This window comes from Herpailurus yagouaroundi, unplaced genomic scaffold (genome assembly GCF_014898765.1).
Source record: "Herpailurus yagouaroundi ecotype Mexico unplaced genomic scaffold, PumYag 199, whole genome shotgun sequence".
Lineage (NCBI taxonomy): Eukaryota > Metazoa > Chordata > Mammalia > Carnivora > Felidae > Herpailurus > Herpailurus yagouaroundi.
In genome coordinates, this window is record NW_024412430.1 from 8,934,971 (window position 1) to 8,958,376 (window position 23,406).

A 23,406-nucleotide genomic window follows, 5' to 3' on the forward strand; every position below is an offset into this window, starting at 1 on the left:
TCTGTGAACATAAAACCTACTCTTGTTTTATTAACTTTTTTTCTTCTTTGCCCTCAACCTCTTTACCCATTCCCCCTCCACAAGCATCCACTCAAATACACATGTCCTTAGATATATAACATTTAATGCATGTGTTTAATTTACATTAATGGTACTATAGATCTCAGTTTATTCCTTACTTCTTCATCCAGTACTATATTTTTAAGCTGTAACCTAACCCTAACCCTAACTGCATAATATTCCATTGTCTGCATCTGACACATTTATGTATTCATTTTCCTGATGATGGGATCTATGTTCCTTCCTGTACCCTGATACAAATAATGCTGCAGTGAGCAAGCACCCCGTACATATTACCTCAAGGACCTCTGCAAGTGTTTCTTTGGAGTACTTACCTAAGAGTAGAATTCTGGGTCATTGGTTAACAGAATGGCTTATCAAAAATTTCACAAAAAGGTTCCTACTTTCCCCTATTCTCACCAGTACTTCATATTACTCAATTTTCTACTTTTTATTTTTCTTACACTTTTGAAATGATATTTCTTGCATTTCTCTGATGTTTGGTGAGAGTCCTTCATATATTTGATAGCCTTTTAACCCTCTATAAGTTGCCTGTTAGTATCTTCTGCTCATTTTTTCTCCTGAGTTTTTGTTTGTTTGTTTTTGTAGAAATTCCTTGTACTTAAGATATCAATTCTGTCAGTTTTGGATGAAGAAATCATTATTCCTGAAGCATTTTTCACTGAATAAAAATCTCTATTTGAATGAAGATAAATCGACCAATATTTTATCTCTTGTGGATGTTGGTCTGTTTATAAGCTCTGTATTCTATTACTACTAGGTCTGTTTGTTTGTGTCAGCACTAGTTTGTCTTTATGACTTTGGCTGGCTTTGTGTTGACTGTCTCAATACCTGGGAGGGAAAATTCCCAGCTACCCCCACAAACACATACATACTTGAGCTCTTGGCAAAATTACCTTAGCTTCCCATTGACTTAGATGGGATGGTAAACAGCTTTCTTTTCTTTTTTTTTTTAACATATTTTTTTTAAGTTTTTTATTTATTTTTGTGAGTGAGAGAGAGAGAGAGAGAGAGAGGGAGGGAGAGAGAGAAGATAAGTGGGGGAGGAGCAGAGAGAGAGGGAGACACAGAATCTGAAGCAGACCCCAGGCTCTGAGCTATCACCACAGAGCCCAACATGGGGCTCAGGGCTCAAACATACAAGCTATGAGATCATGACCTGAGCTGAAGTTGGACACTTAACCAACTGAGCCACCCAGCCACTCCTGAAGATTTTATTTTTAAGTAATCTTTACACCCATAATGGGGCTCAGACTTAACAACCCCAAACTCAAGAGTCACATGCTCTCCCAACTAAAGCAGCCAGGTACTCCAGTAAATAGCTTTATTAAGATATAATTCACATACTATAAAATCTACTCATTTAAAATATGCACATCAGTGGTTTTTAATATATTAATAAGTTTCTGCAAGTATTACCCAAATAAATTTTAGAGCATTTTTATTACCTCCAAAGAAACTTTATATTCTTTGGCCGTTGCTTCCCAACCCTCCTATCCTCCCTAGCCCTAGACAGCCACTGATCTCTTTCTGTCTCTTTTGATTGCCTGTTCTAGATACTTCATATAAATGGACTCATATAATAAATGATCTTTTGTGACTGGCTTTCACTTGGTATAATTTTTTCAAGATGTATCCACTGTATAGCATGCGTCAATACTTTGTTCCTTTTTATGACTGAATAATATCCCATTATGTGGATATACCACATTTTGTTTAGCCTTTCATCAGTTGATGGATGTTTGGGGTGGTTTCTACCTCTGACTGTTACAAACTACACCACCGTGAACATTCATGTATAAGTTTTTGTGTCAGCATAGGTTTTTTACTTCTCTTGGGTATTTGGTTATTGACCTAGGATTGGAATTGCTTGGTCAAATGTTAACTGTGTGTTTAAACTTTTTAAGGAATTGCCAAACTGTTTTCCAAATTAATTGCTTCCCACTAACAGTGTATAAAGGTTCTAATTTCTCCATATCCTTGTCAACTTTGGTCTTGTCTGTATTATAGCCATCCTAGTGGATATGACGTGGTATCATGGCTTTCATTTGCATTTCCCTAATGACTAATGATGTTGAGCATCTTTTCATGTTAGCCATTTGTATCTCTTTGGAGAAATGTCTAGTCAGATCTTTTGTTCATTTTTTAATTGGGTTTTTTTTTCTTTTATGTTACTCAAGAATTTAATGCATTTCATCAAACTTACTGTGTTTATTGACACAGTATTTTTTAATTTAGAAATTATGTATGTCTTTTCATTTAGTATGTGAGTTTTTTTGCTTATCTCTTTCTCTTCATCAGTCTTGTGTGGGTACTCTTTTTACAAAGCGCAGTGGTTTTGAGTTCAGGCTCCAGAATCATTCTGCCACATATCAATTCTGTCACTTTCTAGCTGTGACCTTTGGTAGGTTACCTAACTACTCTGTGCCTTGGTTTCCTGAAATGGAAAATGGGTGAATTGATAGTCTCTACGTCAGAAGGTCGTGAAAGGGTTAAATGAGTTAATAAATGAAAACTGTTTAGAATAGTGCCTGATATAACTGCTCAGTTAATGCGAGTTGCTATTGATAGTGGAAGGTTTTTCTAAGAGTCAGCTTTTGGTTCTGTTAATATCTATTGTTTTTTATTCTCTATTTTGTTGATATCTGTTCTTTAATTCTTATTTCTTTGTGTTTACACTCCTTGAGTTTAACACACGGACAAATATTCAAAGCTGGACATTTGTAATGAATAACTATAACTACTTCAGATGTATCCTACAACCTGTAATTTTGTGGTGGTATATCTGACTTCTTAATAGTCATAGGTATGTTCTTCCATGTCTGAAGTTTATTAACATTTATACCATTCTGAACAAGTGACAAGTACCTCAGCACATTTTTCACTTTTAAATCCCTAACTCTTTCCAATTCTCTCTATATTGGTATTCCCCAAAGTTATGACTCTGGATTGTTTAGGGGTATACTTTGCTGCTTTTTTTCCTCCATTGCTTGCTTTAAACACAGACACACACACGCATTATATTAACTGTTCTTTATCATATCTGAGATACTTCATACATAGAATTCCCTTGGATTTATTTTGTTCTTGCTGGAGTTTCTCAAAGAGGGTCTCAGTTTGGTAAGGCTTCTGAGTTTTAGTATGCTTATAGCTAAATTTATTTTATTGTTTTATTAAAATGGTATTTTATCTCTATGTAAAATTCTACGTTCAAAGTTTTGTGCATTTTTATTCTTTCTTTAAAACTATCTCTCCAGTGTCTTCTGGTTTCTACTGTCAGTTTTGCAAAGTCAGATATTCATCTGATTCTTGTTCCTTTGTAGGCAATCTGTTCTTTTCTGGAAGCTTTCATATTTTTGTTTCTGGCAATCTTTATATTTACTATAATTTGTCTATGAAAATTTCCTTAAATACCTGTTTGGCACTCTGAGCTATTTCAGTCTGGATTTTTCCTTTAATTCTGAGAAATTCTTAGATTCTTATCTTTGTTTTCTCCTCTTTTTCTTCCCTCTGGTACCCCCAAAGTATTGATACTGGTATTTCTACTTGTGTCCTTCTTAAAGTTTCTTTCATATTTTCTGTCTCTTCATCCCTTTCATCTTAAAAAATTCCATTTGGGAATTCCTCAATTGGATTGTCCATCTCACTAACATGTTCGTAAGTTATTGATTCTTGTATCCAATCCATCAGGTTCTTTATTTTAGATACTGATTTCTTTATATCCGGGATTCCAGTTGGATTTTTCTTTAGGACACTTTTGCATTTCATCTTTAAGTACTGTCTCTCTTTCTGTCTCTCTCTCTCTCTCTTTTTGAGAGAGAGAGAGCACATGCCAGGAGGAGGGGCAGAGGGAGAGGGAGAGAGAGAACCTTAAGCAGGCTACCTACCCAACTTGGAGCCCAATGCAGGGCTCAGTCTCAGGACTGTGAGATCATGACCTGAGCTGAAATCAAGAGACACAGACATAACCGACTGAGCTGCCCAGGTGCCCCAAGTATTCTTTTTTTTTTTTTTTTAACAGGTTTATTTTAATTTATTTTAAATTTTAAAAATATTTTTAAGTAGTCTCTGTACCCAACCTGGGACTTGAACTTAAAACTGTAAGATCAAGAGTTGCATGCTCCATTGACTGAGCCAGCCAGGTACCCTATTTTAAATCTTTGTTGTGTCTGGTCTAAAAGTTCTGCTCTAAATTACTTAATTTGTTGTTTGTCTTTTATGGCTGTTGTATACTCTCAGATGTTTATCATTATTCACTGCTTTGTCTCCTCAAGATTTTGTTGCCAAGAAATAACTGGCAAATGATACATTTTTTACTCAGGTGATTTTTACATAAAACACAGTGGACTTAAAATTATCTAAATTTAGCAAGATATTTCAATGATTTTTAAAATTCCTATCAAGAGGGGCACCAGGGTGGGTGGCTCAGTTGGTTAAGCGTCCTTGACTCTTGATTTTGGCTCAGGTCATGATCACAGTTTGTGAGTTTGAGCACCGTGTGGGGCTCTGTGCTGGCAGACCAGAGCCTACTTGGGATTCTCTCTCTCCTCTCTCTGCCCCTCCACGCTTGTGCTCTCACTCTCTCTCTTGAAAATAAGTTAAGAAAAAGTAATTTTGAAATAAATCTGGGGATGAACACCAAAGGAGAGAAGCAGGAGAAAAGGTGCAGTGCCAGGGTCTAGTCTAATGAAAGGACAACCTGACCTTCTTAATGGTGGTGGCAGAAACTATTCCTTCCTCCACTGCCCTAAACCAGATAACTGGTATCCACCAAATAACTTGCAAATTACCACTTTTCTAATAACAGGACTGAGAGAGCAACATAGACTTCCTTAAAAAAATGTATAAATAAAACAAATAACCTTAATATAATCAGAACTAAACAAATTACTGAGGAAAAACATTTTATTCTTGATAAAAATTTAAAAAAAATTTTTTAATGTTTTTATTTATTTTTGAGACAGAGAGAGACAGAGCATGAGCAGGGGAGGGGAAGACAGAGAGGGAGACACAGAATCTGAAGCAGGCTTGAACTGTGAGATCATGACCTGAGCTGAGGTTGGACACCTCACCGACTCCAAGGTGCCCCCAACCTCATCTATTTGTTTTTTTCCCTAGGTTGTCTCCTCTCGAACTGACCCTTTGAGCTTTCTTTCTTGCCATCCTCTTCACCAGGTCCTGTATCCTCATGACCAGGTTAATTCATAGCCAAATTCTATAGTAGACATAACTAGTTTATTACACGTTCTTTGCCTGCCAAGCCTTGGGCATGCCCTCAAAATGCTTCTGAGTACAATATTTCAGGGAGCCAATTAGAGCTACCACTAAAGATGATACCTCATTGTCATTTCTGTTCTATCAGACTATTTTCCCTTCAGGCTTTATTTGTTTTGAAGGTTGAAGAGGAAATAAAGGTAGAATAGCAAGTAAAAGTGTTTTCTAATATCCAACGGACACTCTTCTGCCCTTCTCTTACTCCTCTTTTAGAGAGCTTTTTTTATCTCCTATCCTTGTTTCTCTATCTGTGCTGTTTCTTATTCTCTCTACCTAATCAGTTTACACTGGGAAATTAACACGTATATTGAGCATATGGATTAGATTTTGGGAAATCAGTATATTCGTATTGAGCATATAAACTAGATTTTGAATTTTGATTGAGTAGATATAAAGGTCATTTCTTTCTTTCTGAGTAGTCTCACTACTTCAGTCAGTCTCTTGAGGTAATTTCTTCTCTTATGTAATTACATTTGGCATAATGGTATGGTAGACATTTTTTTCTGTCCTTATATTAGATTTTTTTTGTAAAAAATTACATGTCACCAAATCTCTGGAGGGTGTTTTGAATGCCTTCTTCCTGGAACTAAGTAATGGTCACCTGTTGCTAAAAAGGATAGGAATTTGAGAAAGGACAAGATAGAAATGCTGGCAGGGAAACAAGTATTAATTACTCTAGTTTTGTTCCTGGCTTAATATCAACTAGAAACTTTAAAAATATTAATATTTTAAAAAGACAGGAGAAAGTGGACCATCCTTAAGTGTGCCACCTATATCCATACTAAAAAAACTATAAGCATTGTATTTGTTCTTCACAATCACTCTGTTCAGTGAAGGTATTAGCTTCGTCTACTTATGAAGACAGTGAAGATTGTAAAATAAATAACTTACCCAAGGGCAAACAGCTAGTAAGTGGTAGAGTTGGGATTCCACCCCAGCTCTCTCTGACTTCAAATCTTATACTCCTTCCAATCTAACCATAGAAGAGGAGAAAATTTTAGCAGATTTTACCTTTTTTCCATAATGGACTTTATATTGTAGCCTTTTAAATTTGGGCAGTAATTACATATAGACATATTTCAAAGTCTTATACATGATTTGCGCCACTGGCACCATGACTAAAACGATAGGCTTCTGAGACAAATAGTTTTCTGAGCCTCTGAGGCAGTGTAGCCCAGGGATGAAAGACAGTGGTTGAGTCTGGTGTCAAATCCGGGCTGCATGAATCTTGTATAGGTTTCTTAGATCAACATACAGAATTGTTTTGAGAATTAAAACACATAGAATTAAAACACATAGAATATGTAGCACCATGCCTGACAAATTGTAAGCACTAAAAAGGAATAATATGTGCAATATTGTTATATCTTCACTCTATCATGTTAAATATCTAGCTTCTCCCTGAGATTCTGAGAATTTTCACTAAGTTAACCCAGAAATTGTGCGCTACTCTAATGATATATCACACCTCCTATGTTGTTATCGGTGGAGAAGTAACAAATATCACCTCTACTCTTCATATTTTCATGTTTTGGTTAAATATTATAATATATAATAACTACTATTTGAAACATCCTATACTGTTTGAGTGTCTCCTGGTCAGGAAAATTTGCCTCACCACAGGATTTAAATTATTTCTAGAAAGATGCCAAAAAATGTGTTTGGGCAGAGGATTCTTGAAATAATAGTAGACACTGAACACCAGTAGAATTTACTGGTGTCTCTGTTTTAACCTTCTATTGTATGAAAATGCAGAATCCATATTTAGTAATTAAAACATTTACTGTCTCCTTTTCTTTTTCAGAAGATGAATAATCTTTCATTCAGTGAGTTATGTTGCCTCTTCTGCTGTCCACCTTGCCCTGGGAAAATTGCTTCAAAATTAGCATTTTTGCCACCTGATCCAACATATACACTGATGTGTGATGAAAGTGGAAGCCGCTGGACTTTACACCTATCAGAACGAGCAGACTGGCAGTACTCTTCTAGGGAAAAAGATGCTATTGAGTGTTTCATGACTCGAACCAGTAAAGGCAACAGAATTGCCTGCATGTTTGTGCGCTGTTCACCCAATGCCAAGTACACTTTACTCTTCTCACATGGAAATGCTGTTGATCTTGGTCAGATGAGCAGCTTTTACATAGGACTGGGATCACGGATTAATTGTAATATATTCTCATATGATTATTCTGGATATGGCGCAAGTTCTGGGAAACCAACGGAGAAGAACCTCTATGCAGATATAGAAGCTGCTTGGCTTGCTCTTAGGACAAGGTAAATGGTGATTGGGAGTATTTTCCAGTTATTATGATGTTTACTTGAAATTGCTTTATATAAAAAAAGAATAAAAGTAGTTTTTATAACAACATGTTTTGAAGTAGTAAATAGAGATTATATGTACCAAAATATACCTGTGGAGAGTTAAGCTCTTAGAATGTAATTAAAAATTTTTACAAACAGCGTAAAGTTTTTACACAGATCTAATTTGTGTCTGTTAGTGCACGTGGGTGATTTTCTTTAAAATTTAAGCCAATGACAAGTTTTGGTTTTATAAACTTACAAGAGTGTGATATAAAAATCTTTATTCAGAGTAACCTGGGTGGCTCAGTCAGTTGAGCATCTGACTCTGGATTTCAACTGAAGTCACAATCCCAGGGTTGTGGGTCAAGCCTCACATCAGGCTATGTGCTGAATGTAGAGCCTGCTTAAGATTCTCTCTCTCCCTCTGCCCTTCTTCCCTGCTTGCACTTTCTCTCTCTAAAATAAAGAAAAAATGTTGATTTGAATTAACAGTGATTAGCTAATCATTTACTTAAGAGTGTAAGAGACTGGATTGTTTTGGTGAATTGTAAGCCTGAGTCCTGAGTTTGCGTTATTTTCTATAACAATCTCTTAGACAATGTGACTTACAGATATCTTATTGGAACTATTTTTAAAGTATTCATTCTGTAAAAGTGAGATTTTTTACTTTGCATTCTGGACTAATAAAATTTGGAGAGATGATCTTAAGCTAAAAAAAAAAAAAAGGTAATGTTATGATAAATCATTTAAGCAGATTCTCTCATCATGTCAGTTATTCCTTGGTTATAACAATACATTTTTGGGAACTAGAAATTGCTTTAATCTTTCCTAATCACCAAGATACTTAGAAATTTTTCATGAAATACATTGCAGTTTTGTAGACTTCAGGTGTTTTTTTTTAATCAAATGGTTCCCGTACAATAAATAAAGATACCTTAGCTCAAGTTATTCTTCATATTATCTCCTGAAAAGCTGCCTGACTTCCAAAGTATTTTAGACTAAAGCTAAAGGACTTAAAGAAAATTTACCACTTCTGATTTAATGTTTAAATATTAATGGTTTCGATTAGAACCTCAATTTTGTTAGCAGGCATAACATTTGTTAGAAAATACCTTTAGAAACATTTATTCCTTGGGACACCTGGGGGTCTCAGTGGGTTAAGCATCCAACTCTTGGTTTTGGCTCAGGTCATGATCTCATGGTTTGTGAGTGCGAGCCCCATATCAGGCTCTGTCCTGATAACACAGAGCTTGTTTGAGGATTCTCTCTCTCCCTCTTTCTCTGCCCCTCCGTTACTCGCTCATGCTCGCTCGCTCTTGCAAAATATTTCATTTTTTTTTTTTAAAAGAAACATTTACTCCAAGATATAATAAAACTATAGTCTCTGAGGTCCATATAAAGGGGATTCTTAAATCATTTGCAATTATATGAAAACATACCTGATAAGTAGGAAAAAGTTGATAAGTAGTATAAGAAATAAATAGTTGGGGAGGGGGCAGGGAATGATAAAAATTTATAAACTTAAAAACTGCCTTAAATGACCAAAGTCAAAATCGTCTCAGTCCTACAAACCAAAATAAATGAATGCGCACTTTCCAGACCCAGCCAATTGAATGGAGTATAATACCTGTCAGGGAAGTATGATAGTAGATATTTTTAATAACAGATTTATTGAGATAAAACTCTTAAAGTACAACTTCAGTGGATTAGTACAATTTTTAAGGATGCTAAGTTAAAGCAGATAGCCTTTATTGTTAGTGCTTCTCAAAAACATGAAAAGATAACTTATTCAACCAAAACACACTAGAATCCAATAGAGTGTTCTCTGCCTATGTTAAAAAAAAAAACCACTCTTGTAAGTGGTTAACTTTTATTTTTCATCTTGTCTGATATCAATTTGAAGAAATATTTATGAAATTATTTCTAGTCTTGATTAATTAGTCTTTTTAAACATACTTAATGAGTGAAGCGCCTGGGTGGTTCAGTTGGCAGAGCATCCGGCTTCAGCTCAGGTCATGGTCTCACAGCTTGTGGGTTTGAGCCCCCGCGTCGGGCTCTGTACTAACGGCTAAGCCTAGAGCCTGCTTCAGATTGTGTATCTTCCTCTCTGCCCCTCCCCCGCTCACTCTCCATCTCAGAAATGAGTAAATGTTAAAAAACAATTTTAAACATACTTAATGATCATGCATACTTGATGAATGAGGAACAAGAGCAGAATAGATACATTTCTAAATAGTCCAATAGTCTTTGAATTCATTCTCTGCGTGCTATAATGGAAAAGGCGCTGAACTGGGAGTCAGGGTACCTGGGTTCTAATTATAGATCTGCCTCTGACTTACTCTGACTTTGAACATCTGCTCAGGAAGCAGCTGAACTAGATTAAATGGTCTCTGAAGTCCTTTTAACTTGTACTGTTCTGAAATTCTGTTATTGCTTTGAATTCTCTGCTAAACTGGCAGCTGCTTCTACTCTGGAGCCTTGCCATTGCTAGCATTAGCCTAAAACCCATAGTTGCCACCAACAGTGCTGCAATTCAGCTAACGGCAGCCTTAGAGCCTCAAGAGTTAATGCTGTGCTGCAAATGTTCATTTTCATAAAATTTCTTTACTGTTTGAAATATGTGCAGCTAGGTCTTTTTAAAGAAAAGGGTTTTCTGAGTTTATTTACATTTGGAGTCAGTCTGGAGTAGATATGTCCAACCTCTGGGATATATCCAAATGCTTACATAGGACTGATTGGAAGAAATTATGGATGGTCATTATTACCTGGATGGTTCAGAGTCTTGCGACCCTGGAAAGGGCCAGAGGAAGCACGTAGGGTTTGTCTTGCTATTTTTTTTGTGTTCAGATACTTGAAAAGCTCCATTACCTTTTCAGAAGACCAGAGGCTGTTGTGCAAGTGGCCCTTCCCATCCAGAAGTGACTTCTTTCAGATTTCTAGAGTGGAAGGGCATGTTTGATCTCACTCTAACCCATAATTCTGTATTTATTAGCTCCTGTAGCACCTCCTTTCTGCTTGGAGTACTTTACAGTTGGGACAATTATACTATAGGTAGTAAACAGTGCTTGAAGCATAGTATATACCTGATATTGATCAGTGAGTTGATACATTTAAGTCTGCAGCATTTTTAAAGGGGGTAAGGCAGTTCTCTTGAGGTTTTAGCATGAAGTCTATTCATAATTAACTGAATCATAAGGCATTTGGAATTCTCATTCATCTGTTTATCTTTCCAATCATTAGTCCATTTCTATGAACAAATAAAGGCAAATTTCAGGAAAAATACTAATTTTCTTTTGGCTAAAATGATACATATTTTTTATTCATAACATACAGTAACTGTATATTAAGATTTTCATCACTGTGACTGGCTTCAGAAAATAAAATGAGCCACTTTTAATATCTAGACAAAGAAAGAACTTTTTGTTACTTTGAATGGAAGATAGATGGTAAATGTCTATGAAGTGTCAACCCATTAAAATATCAATGATACAATATGTTCAGCATTTAGTAAAAAATACGCCACATTGAATTGCATAAATGATATAATGAATTCCTTTAAGTTTAAAATTTTAAAAGACCTCAGCCATTATTTTTCTAAAAGATGAAACAGATGAAAAATGCTAAGAATAATAACATTAAATATAATGATGGCTAAGAAAATGTATATTTTAAATATAAATTTGTTGACATGGTCTCATTCTGAGTCATTCTATTATAAGATTAAGTCCCTAGAAAATGATTGAATATTTCATACCAGTCCAACTCTCCACTTTATTTTTTTTTTTTAACTCCTGGACTTTGTAGATATGGCATTCGCCCTGAAAATGTGATTATATATGGCCAAAGTATAGGGACAGTACCATCTGTGGATCTTGCTGCTCGGTATGAGAGTGCTGCTGTTATTCTTCATTCTCCTTTGACCTCGGGAATGCGAGTCGCTTTTCCTGATACCAAGAAGACCTACTGTTTTGATGCATTCCCAAAGTAAGTATTGACATTCCAAATCAATTCAAAGAAATCTTGTGGGAATTTTTTTCATCACTTAAGGAATCCATAATATGATTCATTCAGCCATGAGCTTCTATTTTACACATATTATAGAAATTGTGAAAAACTAGTTTTTGAAGAGGATGGTGGCAGGAGACCAGTCAGGAGGGTGTAATGTTTGAGCAGTTGTAATCCGAGTGAAAAGTGCTAAGGGCCTCACACCCCAGAGAGTGGCACCAATAGTATTAGAGATAAGGGATGAATTTGAGAAATAAAATTGACAGAACTGCATGTCACAGTGAATGTAGGATGCAAAACAAGAGAAATTGAATTTGATTCCTAAGGTTCTGACTTGAGCTGCTAGTGGATAATGATACAATTCAGTGAGACATGATACTGGAAGAGTGGAAGTGTAGAGGAGAAATGAGACACGTGTGCATAAAAATTAGTGGATGATGTCTAATTAAGGATAGCTGATTTACAAAAGAATGTGAATTGCAAACAAGTTGAGTCTTAAGAATAAAGTATTGCCATCCTAGAGGCACCTGGGTGGCTCTGTCAGTTAAGCGTCCAGTTGGCTCAGGTCATGACCTCACCGTGAGTTCGAGTCCCACATTGGGCTCTGCATTGACAGCACGGATCCTGCTTCAGATCCTCTTGTCTCCCTCTCTCTCTGCCCCTCCCCAGCTTTCTGTCTGTCTTTCTCTCACTCTTTCAAAAATAAAATAAAAACATGAGAAAAAAAAAAGTATTGGGGCACCTGGGTGGCTCAGTCAGTTAAGCATCTGACTACAACTCAGGTCATGATCTCACAGTTTGTGAGTCGAGCCCCGCGTCGGGCTCTGTGCTGCCAGCTCGGAGCCTGGAGCCTGCTTCGGATTCTGTGTCAGCCTCTCACTCTGCTCCTCCCCCGCTCACGTTCTGTCTTTCTCAAAAATAAACACTAAAACAATTTTTTTAAAAACGTGTTGCCACTGCATAGTCTGCAAACACACAGTATTATACAAATTTGAAAGAACTACTTCTGCTTCTCAAGACAAGATAAATGGAAATTCCTCCAGCTCCTCTTCATAATTGGGAAAAAATGGATGGCCCTTTTTTCTCAGAGGGCAAAGGCAAGAAGTGAGAAGCTGGCAAATTTCAGTCTCGCTTCTTTTCCCCAACTGGCAGCTATACAAAGAATTTTTTTGTGAATGATAGATGGGCCCAAGGCCAGAGTCCTCACTTGCTTCTTCATAAAAACAACGAAGGTCATTTCAAAAGCAAATTTTTTCATCATTAGCCAGTAAGGGGTCATTTTTGTAGGGAAGCTAATGATGGGAGCATAAGATCTTATCACCAGAGCAAGCTGTGAGAGGGTTTTGTTTTTACATTAATTCAGGGTTTTTGTTTTAGAGAATAGTGTATTGGAAGGTATGTGCATTATATTGCTTCTGTCTAACTGAACAGTAGGAATGGTAGGGAGTATTTGGGGTAATGCTGTTGCCAACTTATATTCTCTGTCCAGCTCCCTCTTGAATTTCTGCTACACCAACAAAGAAAGCAGCACTTAACTGCAAACTGTCTGAAAAAGGTCATAATTTTGTTAAGTTTTAAAATTTGTTTGTAAGAGTTCTTTGTGTAGCTTATGTCTCAGTGTTGCCTTTTTAAAATTGCTTTGGGGGCGCCTGGGTGGCGCAGTCGGTTAAGCGTCCGACTTCAGCCAGGTCACGATCTCGCGGTCCGTGAGTTCGAGCCCCGCGTCGGGCTCTGGGCTGATGGCTCGGAGCCGGGAGCCTGTTTCCGATTCTGTGTCTCCCTCTCTCTCTGCACCTCCCCCGTTCATGCTCTGTGTCTCTCTGTCCCAAAAATAAATAAATGTTGAAAAAAAAAAAATTAAAAAAAAAAAAATTGCTTTGATCTCTGATATTTAAAATGTTCTCTGATATCTGATAATTCTTAGTTGTCTGTTCATGTGTAAGAAAGGAACTAAAGAGCGGACCTGAAGCAGGTGACAAAGGCTTGTTGACTGAGCTTAACTATACAGGGATCTGTTCATATCAGTTAGTTGGGGATCCCACCCCATGTCACTATTTTCTTCCTCTTAATGTGGATGTCGTCTTCAACAAAGATTCTAAAAGTCCCCTCTGGGTACACCTCGGTGGCTCAAGTCGGTGAAGCGTCCGACTCTTAATTTCGGCTGAGGTCAGCCTCTGAGCTAAACAAACTTTGAACAGATTCTGTAGACTCCCATCACCTGCTTTCATCCCCATATCAATTCCTGACCTTCGGGTGTATGCGGTGGTATAAATTGGGTTGTGTCTTCACTTTATCTTCTATCCTCTTCAAATTGGTTTTCTCTTATACTTTTAATTTGTTACCCAGCTCCAAAATTATGTATTTTTTTATATTCTCCCTATTTCAGGGAGTTGATGCCACAAGACAAAAAAACATTTTGTTGTCATTTTAGTAGATTAAGAGGCAGAAAAAAATACGAGTGCAGAGAGGTATAAAGTTAGCATATGTTTGAATGGTCCTTAGTTTCCTCTTCTTCCAAACTAAGTTTTCTTTGTGCTTAATATTGTAGAAAGGTACAGGAGGCTAACAGTAACTATTGAATGATTCCTCTGAAACAGAAGTGCCTAAAGTTAGCTTCCTCAGATAATCTTAAGAAAAGGAGTATGTAAAGTGACTTTTAAATCTTACTTGAAATCCAAGAGGCATCTGTTTCTTCTGGTTTGATTCAGAGACTATTCTGGTATTCGGTATGGCACAAGAGAATTTGTTTTACGTTTCTTTTCATAGATAATTCGTTGACTTCCTTCTGCTTTCTCTTCTCTTACAGCATTGACAAAATCTCTAAGATAACCTCCCCAGTATTAATAATTCATGGGACTGAAGATGAAGTCATTGACTTTTCACATGGCCTCGCATTGTTCGAGCGTTGCCAAAGACCTGTGGAGCCTCTGTGGGTTGAAGGGGCAGGTCACAATGATGTGGAACTTTATGGACAGTACCTCGAAAGGTTGAAACAGTTTGTGTCACAGGAACTGGTAAATTTGTAAAATATTCTGTAAATTTGCATACTGGGTTTTCTTTCCTTGCTGAACTGCACTCTTTGGTAAATAACATAAAACCTGAAGGTTTTGTTTGCAAATCATGTCAGTTGCCTTCATAATTGTACAGGTAATGATTTGTTAACAGACTTAATGAAGGTTTTAATTACCAGAACTAGAAACTGGAAATAACAGTATCATGCAGTCAAGCTGTGTAATTTATATTTTTCCTGTGAATTTTTTTTTAAACATCAAAATGAGTACTGTATGAAATTTTAATTCTATAAAATCAAATGCTGTAAAAGTATTGCCAAATGCTTTTGCATATCAGAAACAGATTTATAAATATTTTTAAAACATCTCAATGTACTAAATCTTATCCAGGTATACAAATGTAATATTCTTTCAATAAAAAGCTGTATATCTAAAACAATTCAAGTACTCATAATAGAATAAACTGTATGAAAATGTGCAAGTTCACTAGAGATGACCTAAGCCCTGTTGTACAGGGATAAAGGTTTAAACACTTATTTTATTGTAAAGTACATTGAATTTTCTGTATTCTCTGGTTATCATACATTTTCTCCTTAAAAAACAAATGATGTAAGTCTTAATTTTTATGCCATCTATTAATTTACCAACTAGTTACCTTGTAAATGAGAAGTCATGATAGCACTGAATTTTAACTAGTTCTGATTTATAGGTTTGGTACTATGAGGCAACTACTTAAAATTCTCATTTTTGTTTTTTAAAAGGCATTTAGAGCTTCAAGAATGATTTTGTATGCAATGTTGTTTTAAATTTTGACTAATCTCATAGAATTGCTGTACTCTCCATTATAAGAAAACCTGAGAGTCCGTTCATTAGATGTTCTTCAAGACCACAAACAGGCTGGCTATTTGGTCATTTTTCACTTTGGCTATTTTTAATAGGACCTGTTGTTTTAGATTACTATCTGAGAATTTCATGGATTCACTCCTGATACAGGAGATAAGAGAACATTTAATTCATAACTTTTATATTAACCAATGTAGTAAAAAACAAAGCTCACACACAAAAACTAAGTTGCCTTTCCTTGAATGAATCCTGCCTGAATAAAACAATGAAAGAAAAATAAAAATAAAATTAATGGTATGTAGTCTAATTTGTAAATGAATGAATATTGAAATAATACACACTGTGGATATATTTTAAGGCCTTATGTAGTTTTAATTGTTCTGCTTGTTCTGTGGTTATGTCTAAGACTATAGTATATGATTCTCTTCAAAGTATATCAAGTATTGTGAATGCTTTGGTTCAGATGTGTCAAATTAACAGTAAAACAACAAATATAATACCACCCAGCTGTGCCTGTTTGCCTTCTTCCATGTTTCCCATCCCTTACCATCAAGTCGGGAAAAAATTACCATTCATCTTCATAGAGCATAGTTCTGTAGTTTTCTAAATTTTATCATCACTTCTTTTTTTGGAGAGAATTTTTTGCTTCTCAAGATTGTTATGGAGCCTGTACAATTCCTATTTTTGTACAACATAGACACCAGAGTGTAGCTAAGTGTTTTCTCTGATTACCTGTTAAATTTAAAATATTGATCATACCAATTCAGTATTCATTCATTCATTCAACAACTGTTTATTTAGTCATGTAGAACCCTGTGCCAGATAAAGATGGAAGTCAACCATGTCCTCATAGACTTCATGGTGTATGTAACCAAGGACACAGACACCTTATTGCACAAGTATTGCTATTTGGATAAGGGCTGAAGGATATTTGTAGCTTATATATAATAGGTAAAAGGTACTCTTGGGAGGGGAACATGGTGGGCAGGGCAAGGAAGAATTTGACAAAGAAGTGATCTTTGATCTGAGCTTTAAGGATGACTAAGAAATGACTAAACTTGGTGGCCAAGGGAAATCCTTGCTGCCTGAAGGGAACAGTATATGGAAGCCTAAAGAAAGGATAGTGCATGTAAAATGTAAAAAGACTGCCCAGAGGTCAAGGGGAATGGATGGCATAAAGATGAGGCTGGCAAATTAGTTAGAGGCACAATCATACATGGTATCATGGGCCCTGATCATTATCCTAGACACAATAGAAAGCCATTGATAGGATTATGAAATTGGATTTGTCAGGAGTTTATAGATGAAAAAAAAAAACCTGGGTATTTTTAGTTTGCCAAAAATAGCATGTGAGCCAGTTATAATTGGCTGTAATGTTAGGATGCTGAAAAATCCATCATGGGAAGATAATCTCATAACAAAATGCCAGTCAGGCCACATCTGTAAATATTAATTTCATTTCAGGATCCAGTGAAAGGATATTCACAAACTAGTGCAAATTCTGGAATGTTTTACCAAGTTGGAAAGAGTCCCACAAACTAAAGCGCAAACCATGTAACTAAGGAATGATCGCTATGTTCAAGTATTTGAGAGACATGTATAATTGATTCTTTTTGACTCAAGAGTAGAACTAGGTAAAAATTGCAAAATGGCAGGTTAGAGCTCAGTATAAGAAAGAACTGTATGGTTATTTGTCCATGAGGGAAAGGAATTGCCTCCTAAGGTCAATGAGGATCTTCCCAAAGGAACAGAGCAGAAGCCGAATGACGTCTGTCACAGTGCTGCAGAAGAAATTCCAGATTTACATGTGAAGCTGAACTAGATGGACCATGGAATGTCCCCTTTAATTAAAGATTTTATATTCCATTTCTCTTTCTCCTACCTTCTCAGTATTGCCCACTCTGTGATATCCGGAAGACAGTATCCTGTAGAAGAATTGACAATCAGATCTGGGTTCTCTTCTCAACTGATACCAATTGGATCTGTGCCCTTGCCAAGTTACTTCTTTGAACCACTAGAAGTTTAACTTCAACCCCGTTCATCTGTAATGACCCCTCTAAAAAATTTTAACCTGTAGCCTCAGATAATTCAGTTTGATATTTGGCTTGGTGCATACCAATGTGGTACAATCTGGATGATAACACTAATCCTGGGGAAATGGTCAGCAGTGTACCTAAATCCTGCCAGGTAATATGTACTTGAGTACATAAAGCAGATCAAGAACTTTAATAAGTTGGTTTATCATCTATACACTTTTCCAGACTTCTAACTTAAATTTACCAGTTCTATATCCTACCTGAGAATATATTGCAGTTTTTCTTGGTGATATCTATAAATATATAGGTATTGCTCACTTTACAAATGCTTGAACAAAGAAAATGTTTTAAATTGTAAACTGACATCTATTGTCCTATAAACAATGTTCTTGGTGCATTTAGATATTCTATGTGACAAAAACAACTTTTCAAGAACAAATTATGGAAAGCCAGATGAACTCATAAAAACTAGATGTGAAGTAGCTTAATTCCTTCATTTTACAGACAAAGAAGCAAACCCAAAGAACAGAAGTAACTTTGCCAAAATCTACAATGTAATTGTCATTAGTTGTACTGCTTATCTTCTCTTCATCAAATTTATCTGCACTAATGTACCAGTGAACCTTTTGAATTATATTATTTAAGTTGGTAGCTTGTGCCTTTCACATTTGTCAAATTAATGATTTGTATATCTTAAGTATTTTAACACTAACTCATTTCACTAGGCTCAGTAACAGCTATTTGGTTGTGTTACAACCTAATGAAGATGGTAACTTTGGTCACAGGAATAAACAGGTACTTACTATAAGCAGCACATTTACTACAAAGTATAGCATTCAGGAGAAGCAGTTACATTGAAAAAAGCATTAAAGCAGTTATTACAGATCGGTGATGGGTGGGCTTTTATTTTTTGCTTTAATTTTAAAACAGGCATTATATTCAAATACTGTGGTAGCATGCTGCATTCTAATGATGGTAAACATGCCAAATGCCCAGTAACCAAAAAACTATACATTTGATACTTGAAAGGGTGTTGTGAGTTACAATATGCAGAAAGGAGAGAGAAGACATTTGTCTACTACATTGCTAATAGATTGTGCATCTGACTCAATAGTTGAGTAATCCTAAGGAAGGAAGCCTGGGAATGACCCACTAGACCTGAGTTTAAAAAAAAAAAAAAACAGGAAGTAAAGCCTAGAGTCTTTATAAATGTCCGTGAACTAAAAGCTGTTAAACTGGTTCTTTCATTAGAAACCAGATGGACTTGAAATAATTTTACTCCTCTTTATCTTGTAGGCCATGTACTAAATTTGCATAACACAATTATAGTGCTTCTAGAAAAATGTTTCAATAGTGTGTGTGCCTTAAATGAAACCCTTATATTAGAAAAAATAAAATCATGGGAAATGCTGTTTTTAAATTATTGATGGTGTTTGTATTTACTGATAAAATGCAAATGTCTCCAATTGTCCTAGATTAATTCAGGATTGAGGGTTTGGGGATTTTATCCCCCCCCCTCAAAATTGCTACCTACAGCAGTATATTGAAATGAGGAGGTAAGGGTAGCCGGTAGGTTTATGGATATAGGAGTATCTGAATTTTAAATTTTTAAATGTACCTGCTCTATTCCAAATTATCCAAAGTATGGTGGATTCATGGACTATAAATCAAGACATTCAATTACCATTTTACATTATAAATCTTAGATGAAATGTGGGTTTGTAAATACATTCAAATTTAAAACTGGCAAAGTCAGAGGTCATATAGATTGCTTCACCGAAGTTAAAGATTTTGTTTTGTTTTGTTTTTAAGTCTGGGCTTCTGAAATCAGGATCCCATGATAAACCAAAGAGAAGTAACTCCAAATAAGGTTTTGGGCTGGCTGTCAGAACAGCAAATAAAAGGATTCCTTGCATTTGGATGATGTTTTCTGGGGGGTGGGAGATGGTGCTTTGCAGGGAATATAACAAACTGAATAGTATCTGAAACATCTCCATGAGTACCAAGTCTAGTAACAAGTATTTTCTAAGCAATGTCTTCATTTTACATCAGTTAATGTTACACAATGCGTTGTTAACAATTGTTACTTTACCATCTGTGGTCATTTCCTCAGCTCATTACAGCTTTGCTGGCATTCACCTCGTTTGTGCTGTTGTTGGCACTTACACATATATTACACTTCCAAATGTTATAGGCCCAGTAATAGGTTACAGTTGACCCTTGAACAAGACAACCATGAACTGCACAAGTCCATTTTTTGCAGATTTGTTTCAATGAATAGAGTACCTTATTTTCCTTATGATTTAAAAAAAAATTTTTTTTAGTGTTTAAGAGAAAGCACAGGCAGGTGAGGGGCAGAGAGAAAGGGACAGAGGATCCAAAGTGGGCGCTATGCTGACAGCAGAGGACCCCCACCCACATAGGGCTAGAACTCATGAACCACGAGATATGACCTGAGCCAAAGTCAGGTGCTTAACCAACTGAGCCACACAGGAGCCCCTATTTTCCTTATGATTTTCTTAACCTTTTCATTTCCAGCTTACTTTACTGTAAATATACAGTACATATACAAAATATATGTTAATCACCTATTTTATTTGTAAGTCTTCTCAGGCTGTCAGTTCAGTTTTTAGAGAATCAAAAGTTCTACGTGGATTTTTTACTGTGTAGGGAGATAGTGCCTGGTGTGGTATATGGGTCAGGTATATATACATATTTTATGAAATTGCTGTTTAACTTATTTAAGAAAATAAATGAGAAGAATATGCATTTATAGTTAACCAGTGTTCTCTGGTCTTGTGAATTTGTGTTACTGTCTGAGATTACTTTCTTATAGTCTGAGGAATTTCCTACAATATTTCTTGTAAGATGAGTTGGCTAGCAATGAATTCTTTCAATTTCTGTTTATCTGGGAAAGTCCGTATTTAACATTCATTTTAAGATAGGTTTGTTGGATATTGGATTCTTGGTTAACAGTATTTTCTTTGAGCACTTTGAATGTTTTCCCACTGCCTTCTGGCTTCCATTGTGCCTGCTGACAGGTCAGCCGAAAACTGGATTCCCTTGTAAGTGATGCTTTGTTTTTCTCCAGCTTTTTCCAAGATATTTTCCTCGTCTTGGACTATCAGCCTTTTTATTCTGAAAGGTCTATCTGTGGGTCTCTTCCTTGGGCTTCATGGGTGTGTAGGTTATTGTTTTTCAATAAATTTGGGAAGTTTCTTGCCATATTTCAAACATTTTCATCTTTTTCTCCTGGTATCCTCAGTTCAAGGGCAGCAAGGATTACGAAATTCGTCATCTGCTCTTACATTAGTAGGCCGCAGCCTGCTCTACTTTTTGGGTTCCAATGTTTGCTTTCCAGTTTCCTCTGTTGTCCTTGCACACTGAACTGCCACCACTTGCTTCTGTGAGCTTATTTCCTCTGCTCTAACTTGATTATTCCTGTGTTTCTACTCAGATTATCTAGGAAACCAGATAACTGAACCACTTAAAGTGTGTCTCAGTTAAGAGCAACGTGACTGTGTTTTTGAAGCCCTGGAAGACCATGCTATGAGCTACTGCCTGAACCAAGAACCAAGGCTACCCCCACCCTGAGGTAAGAATTAGTTGCTACCTGCTCAAGAGATTGGGTTCTGTCCAGAAGATCTGCATTTCCCTAGAAAGCTGCTAGGAGCCTGCTTCACCTACCAGATTTACAGCCATTGTCTTCTATGATTCTTATTTTAAAAAGTCATGAAGTTCCAAGAAACAAAAACAACATACCATTTCCAATGTTGCCATTGAAACCATGGCTTCTAAATGACAGCACCAATCTGAGTTACTTAAGAGGGGACATATGAAGTGGTACTATGCATAATCGGCCTTCAGCTTAGCATTAATAACCATCATTGACCAAGATGATGGATTTGAAAGTACTCCTCTTGAGAATCGTGAACATAGAAAGGTATGCAATTGGCAATATCAGGGAATAGGAAATAGAATTTAGAGTGACCCTGAAAATGAAGGAAAAGGCTAATCCATATTAGAAAGAAGCAGAATAGGAAGAGATAATGCAGTGTGCTTTAAGACTAATGAATCCTTCCAAATACCCACTATCAGGAGAAAGGCAGATAGATGCAAATACAGCCCAAACATCCTGTCAATTCAGAAATATTTTACAATTCATGAGATACCTAGAACACAATGTTAAAAAGAAAGAAAAAAAAAAGCCTGGGTTAATAATTAATTTGAATATGAGTAAATAGTATGGAAATGTCTTTTAAATGGTAGAAACAGGCTATAATGGTGGCAGTCTGACCAGGGGTCAGTCTTGACTCTTCAGCACTTATTAAGCTTTTATTTACATTGCATTTGGTCTCTGCATTTTTGTGCTTCAAAACTGAAGAGAAATAAGCAACAAATAATGATTAAATAATATAAAAAGACATGTCGTAATAAAGCCTAACAGTAGCCAGTGGCTACACCAGTCTTTCAGGTCCTTCCCATTGCTTCACAGAAAACATCTACATGAAGCCCCATTCCAAGGTGGAATGAAACACGAGATATTGGACTATGTACGTTCTTAATGCTGCCATTTCTAGGTAGTTCTATAAAGAGTGTCCTACAGAGCATTATAAAGAAAGAAGAACCTCAGAGACAGAAGCCTTTCACTTTACAGATTTGCCCTTCAAGACATTATATGCTATTTTATCTTAGATTGAGAAACTCTGAAGAGCAGAGAATGTGTCTTTCCCTATTTATGCATCTTTACCCTTATCTTTCTTGGTAACTGAAACCTTCCTGACACTTGAATTAATATCAGGAGAAGAAAATGTTGTATTTTCTTTCATTATGAGGTAGGACTTTCCCTCATAAGTCAGAACTGTGACTTTATATTTTCCTTTTGTATCTTTAAATTATTAGAGGAAAAACCAGCAAATTAACAGTATAAGTGGGGTTGGAGGATGGGCAGCTTTTGAAATCTTAGACCTACTAATGTCTTGGAGCTGAGGTTTCATTTTCAGTTCAAGGGTAATATTGACAGTATCCATTGTTGACCTTGGATGTTAACTATGAAGAAAATGATAATACTAAATGGAAATACTTTCAGTGCTCTAAAGGAATATAAAAATGTAAGGGGTTATTTGTGTTCTAAAAGTGGATGTGTGTATAGAAATGAAGATTAGGGAGGCCTGGGTGGCTCAGTTGCTTGAGTGTCCAACTCTTGATCTCAGCCCAGGTCTTGATCTTGGGGTTGTGAGTTCCAAGGCCTACTTAGGGCTCCATGCTGAGACCTACTTAAAAAAACAACAAAAAAAGATGGGACACCTGGGTGGCTCAGTTGGTCCAACTCTTGATTTCAGCTCAGGTCGTGATCTCACAGTTATGAGTTCAAGCCCCACATCAGGCTCTGCTCTGACAATGTGGAACCTATTTGAGATTCTCTCTCTCCCTCTGTCTCTGTTTCTCCCCCTCGTATGTTCTCTCTCTCTCTCTCTCTCTCTCTCTCTCTCTTTCCAAATAAATAAATTAACTTAAAAAAAACAAAAAAGGAAGGAACAAATGAAGATCAGGCCATGAATTAACTTTCAGATACTTTTTAAGGAATTCTTATTGTTGATAATGTGCCAATTTACTGGCAGATTTGCAGAGAACTTGAGTCTGTGCAACTCTGTGATAAATGCTGGCCCATTTCTTCCTTTGGCCATATTTATGTGACTTGTTGAATCTAAAGCAACCAGAAGTTCCTATCTGACATGCCTTAAAGTGTTACTCAGTCCGGGAAGGCAGTAACAGCTGGATGAACCATAGCAAGTGTGAGCAAATGCACCTTTTGTCTTGTCCAACCCTGCCTGCCATGCTCCCATGACGCTTTG

General features: G+C 36.4%; 1 protein-coding gene across 2 annotated transcripts in view; it reads left to right on the forward strand.

The window, feature by feature from the left end:
- ABHD17B (abhydrolase domain containing 17B, depalmitoylase) overlaps positions 1-16,021 on the forward strand; it is a 51,575-nt gene extending 35,554 nt beyond the window's left edge. For both annotated transcript variants that reach the window (XM_040449354.1, XM_040449353.1), the window contains 3 exons: positions 7,160-7,629; positions 11,461-11,640; positions 14,468-16,021. In XM_040449354.1, coding sequence (XP_040305288.1) covers positions 7,163-7,629; positions 11,461-11,640; positions 14,468-14,687 — 867 coding nt within the window. In that variant the 5' untranslated portion in view covers positions 7,160-7,162 and the 3' untranslated portion in view covers positions 14,688-16,021. The remainder of the gene's footprint in view (positions 1-7,159; positions 7,630-11,460; positions 11,641-14,467) is intronic.
- Positions 16,022-23,406: the final 7,385 nt, after the last annotated feature.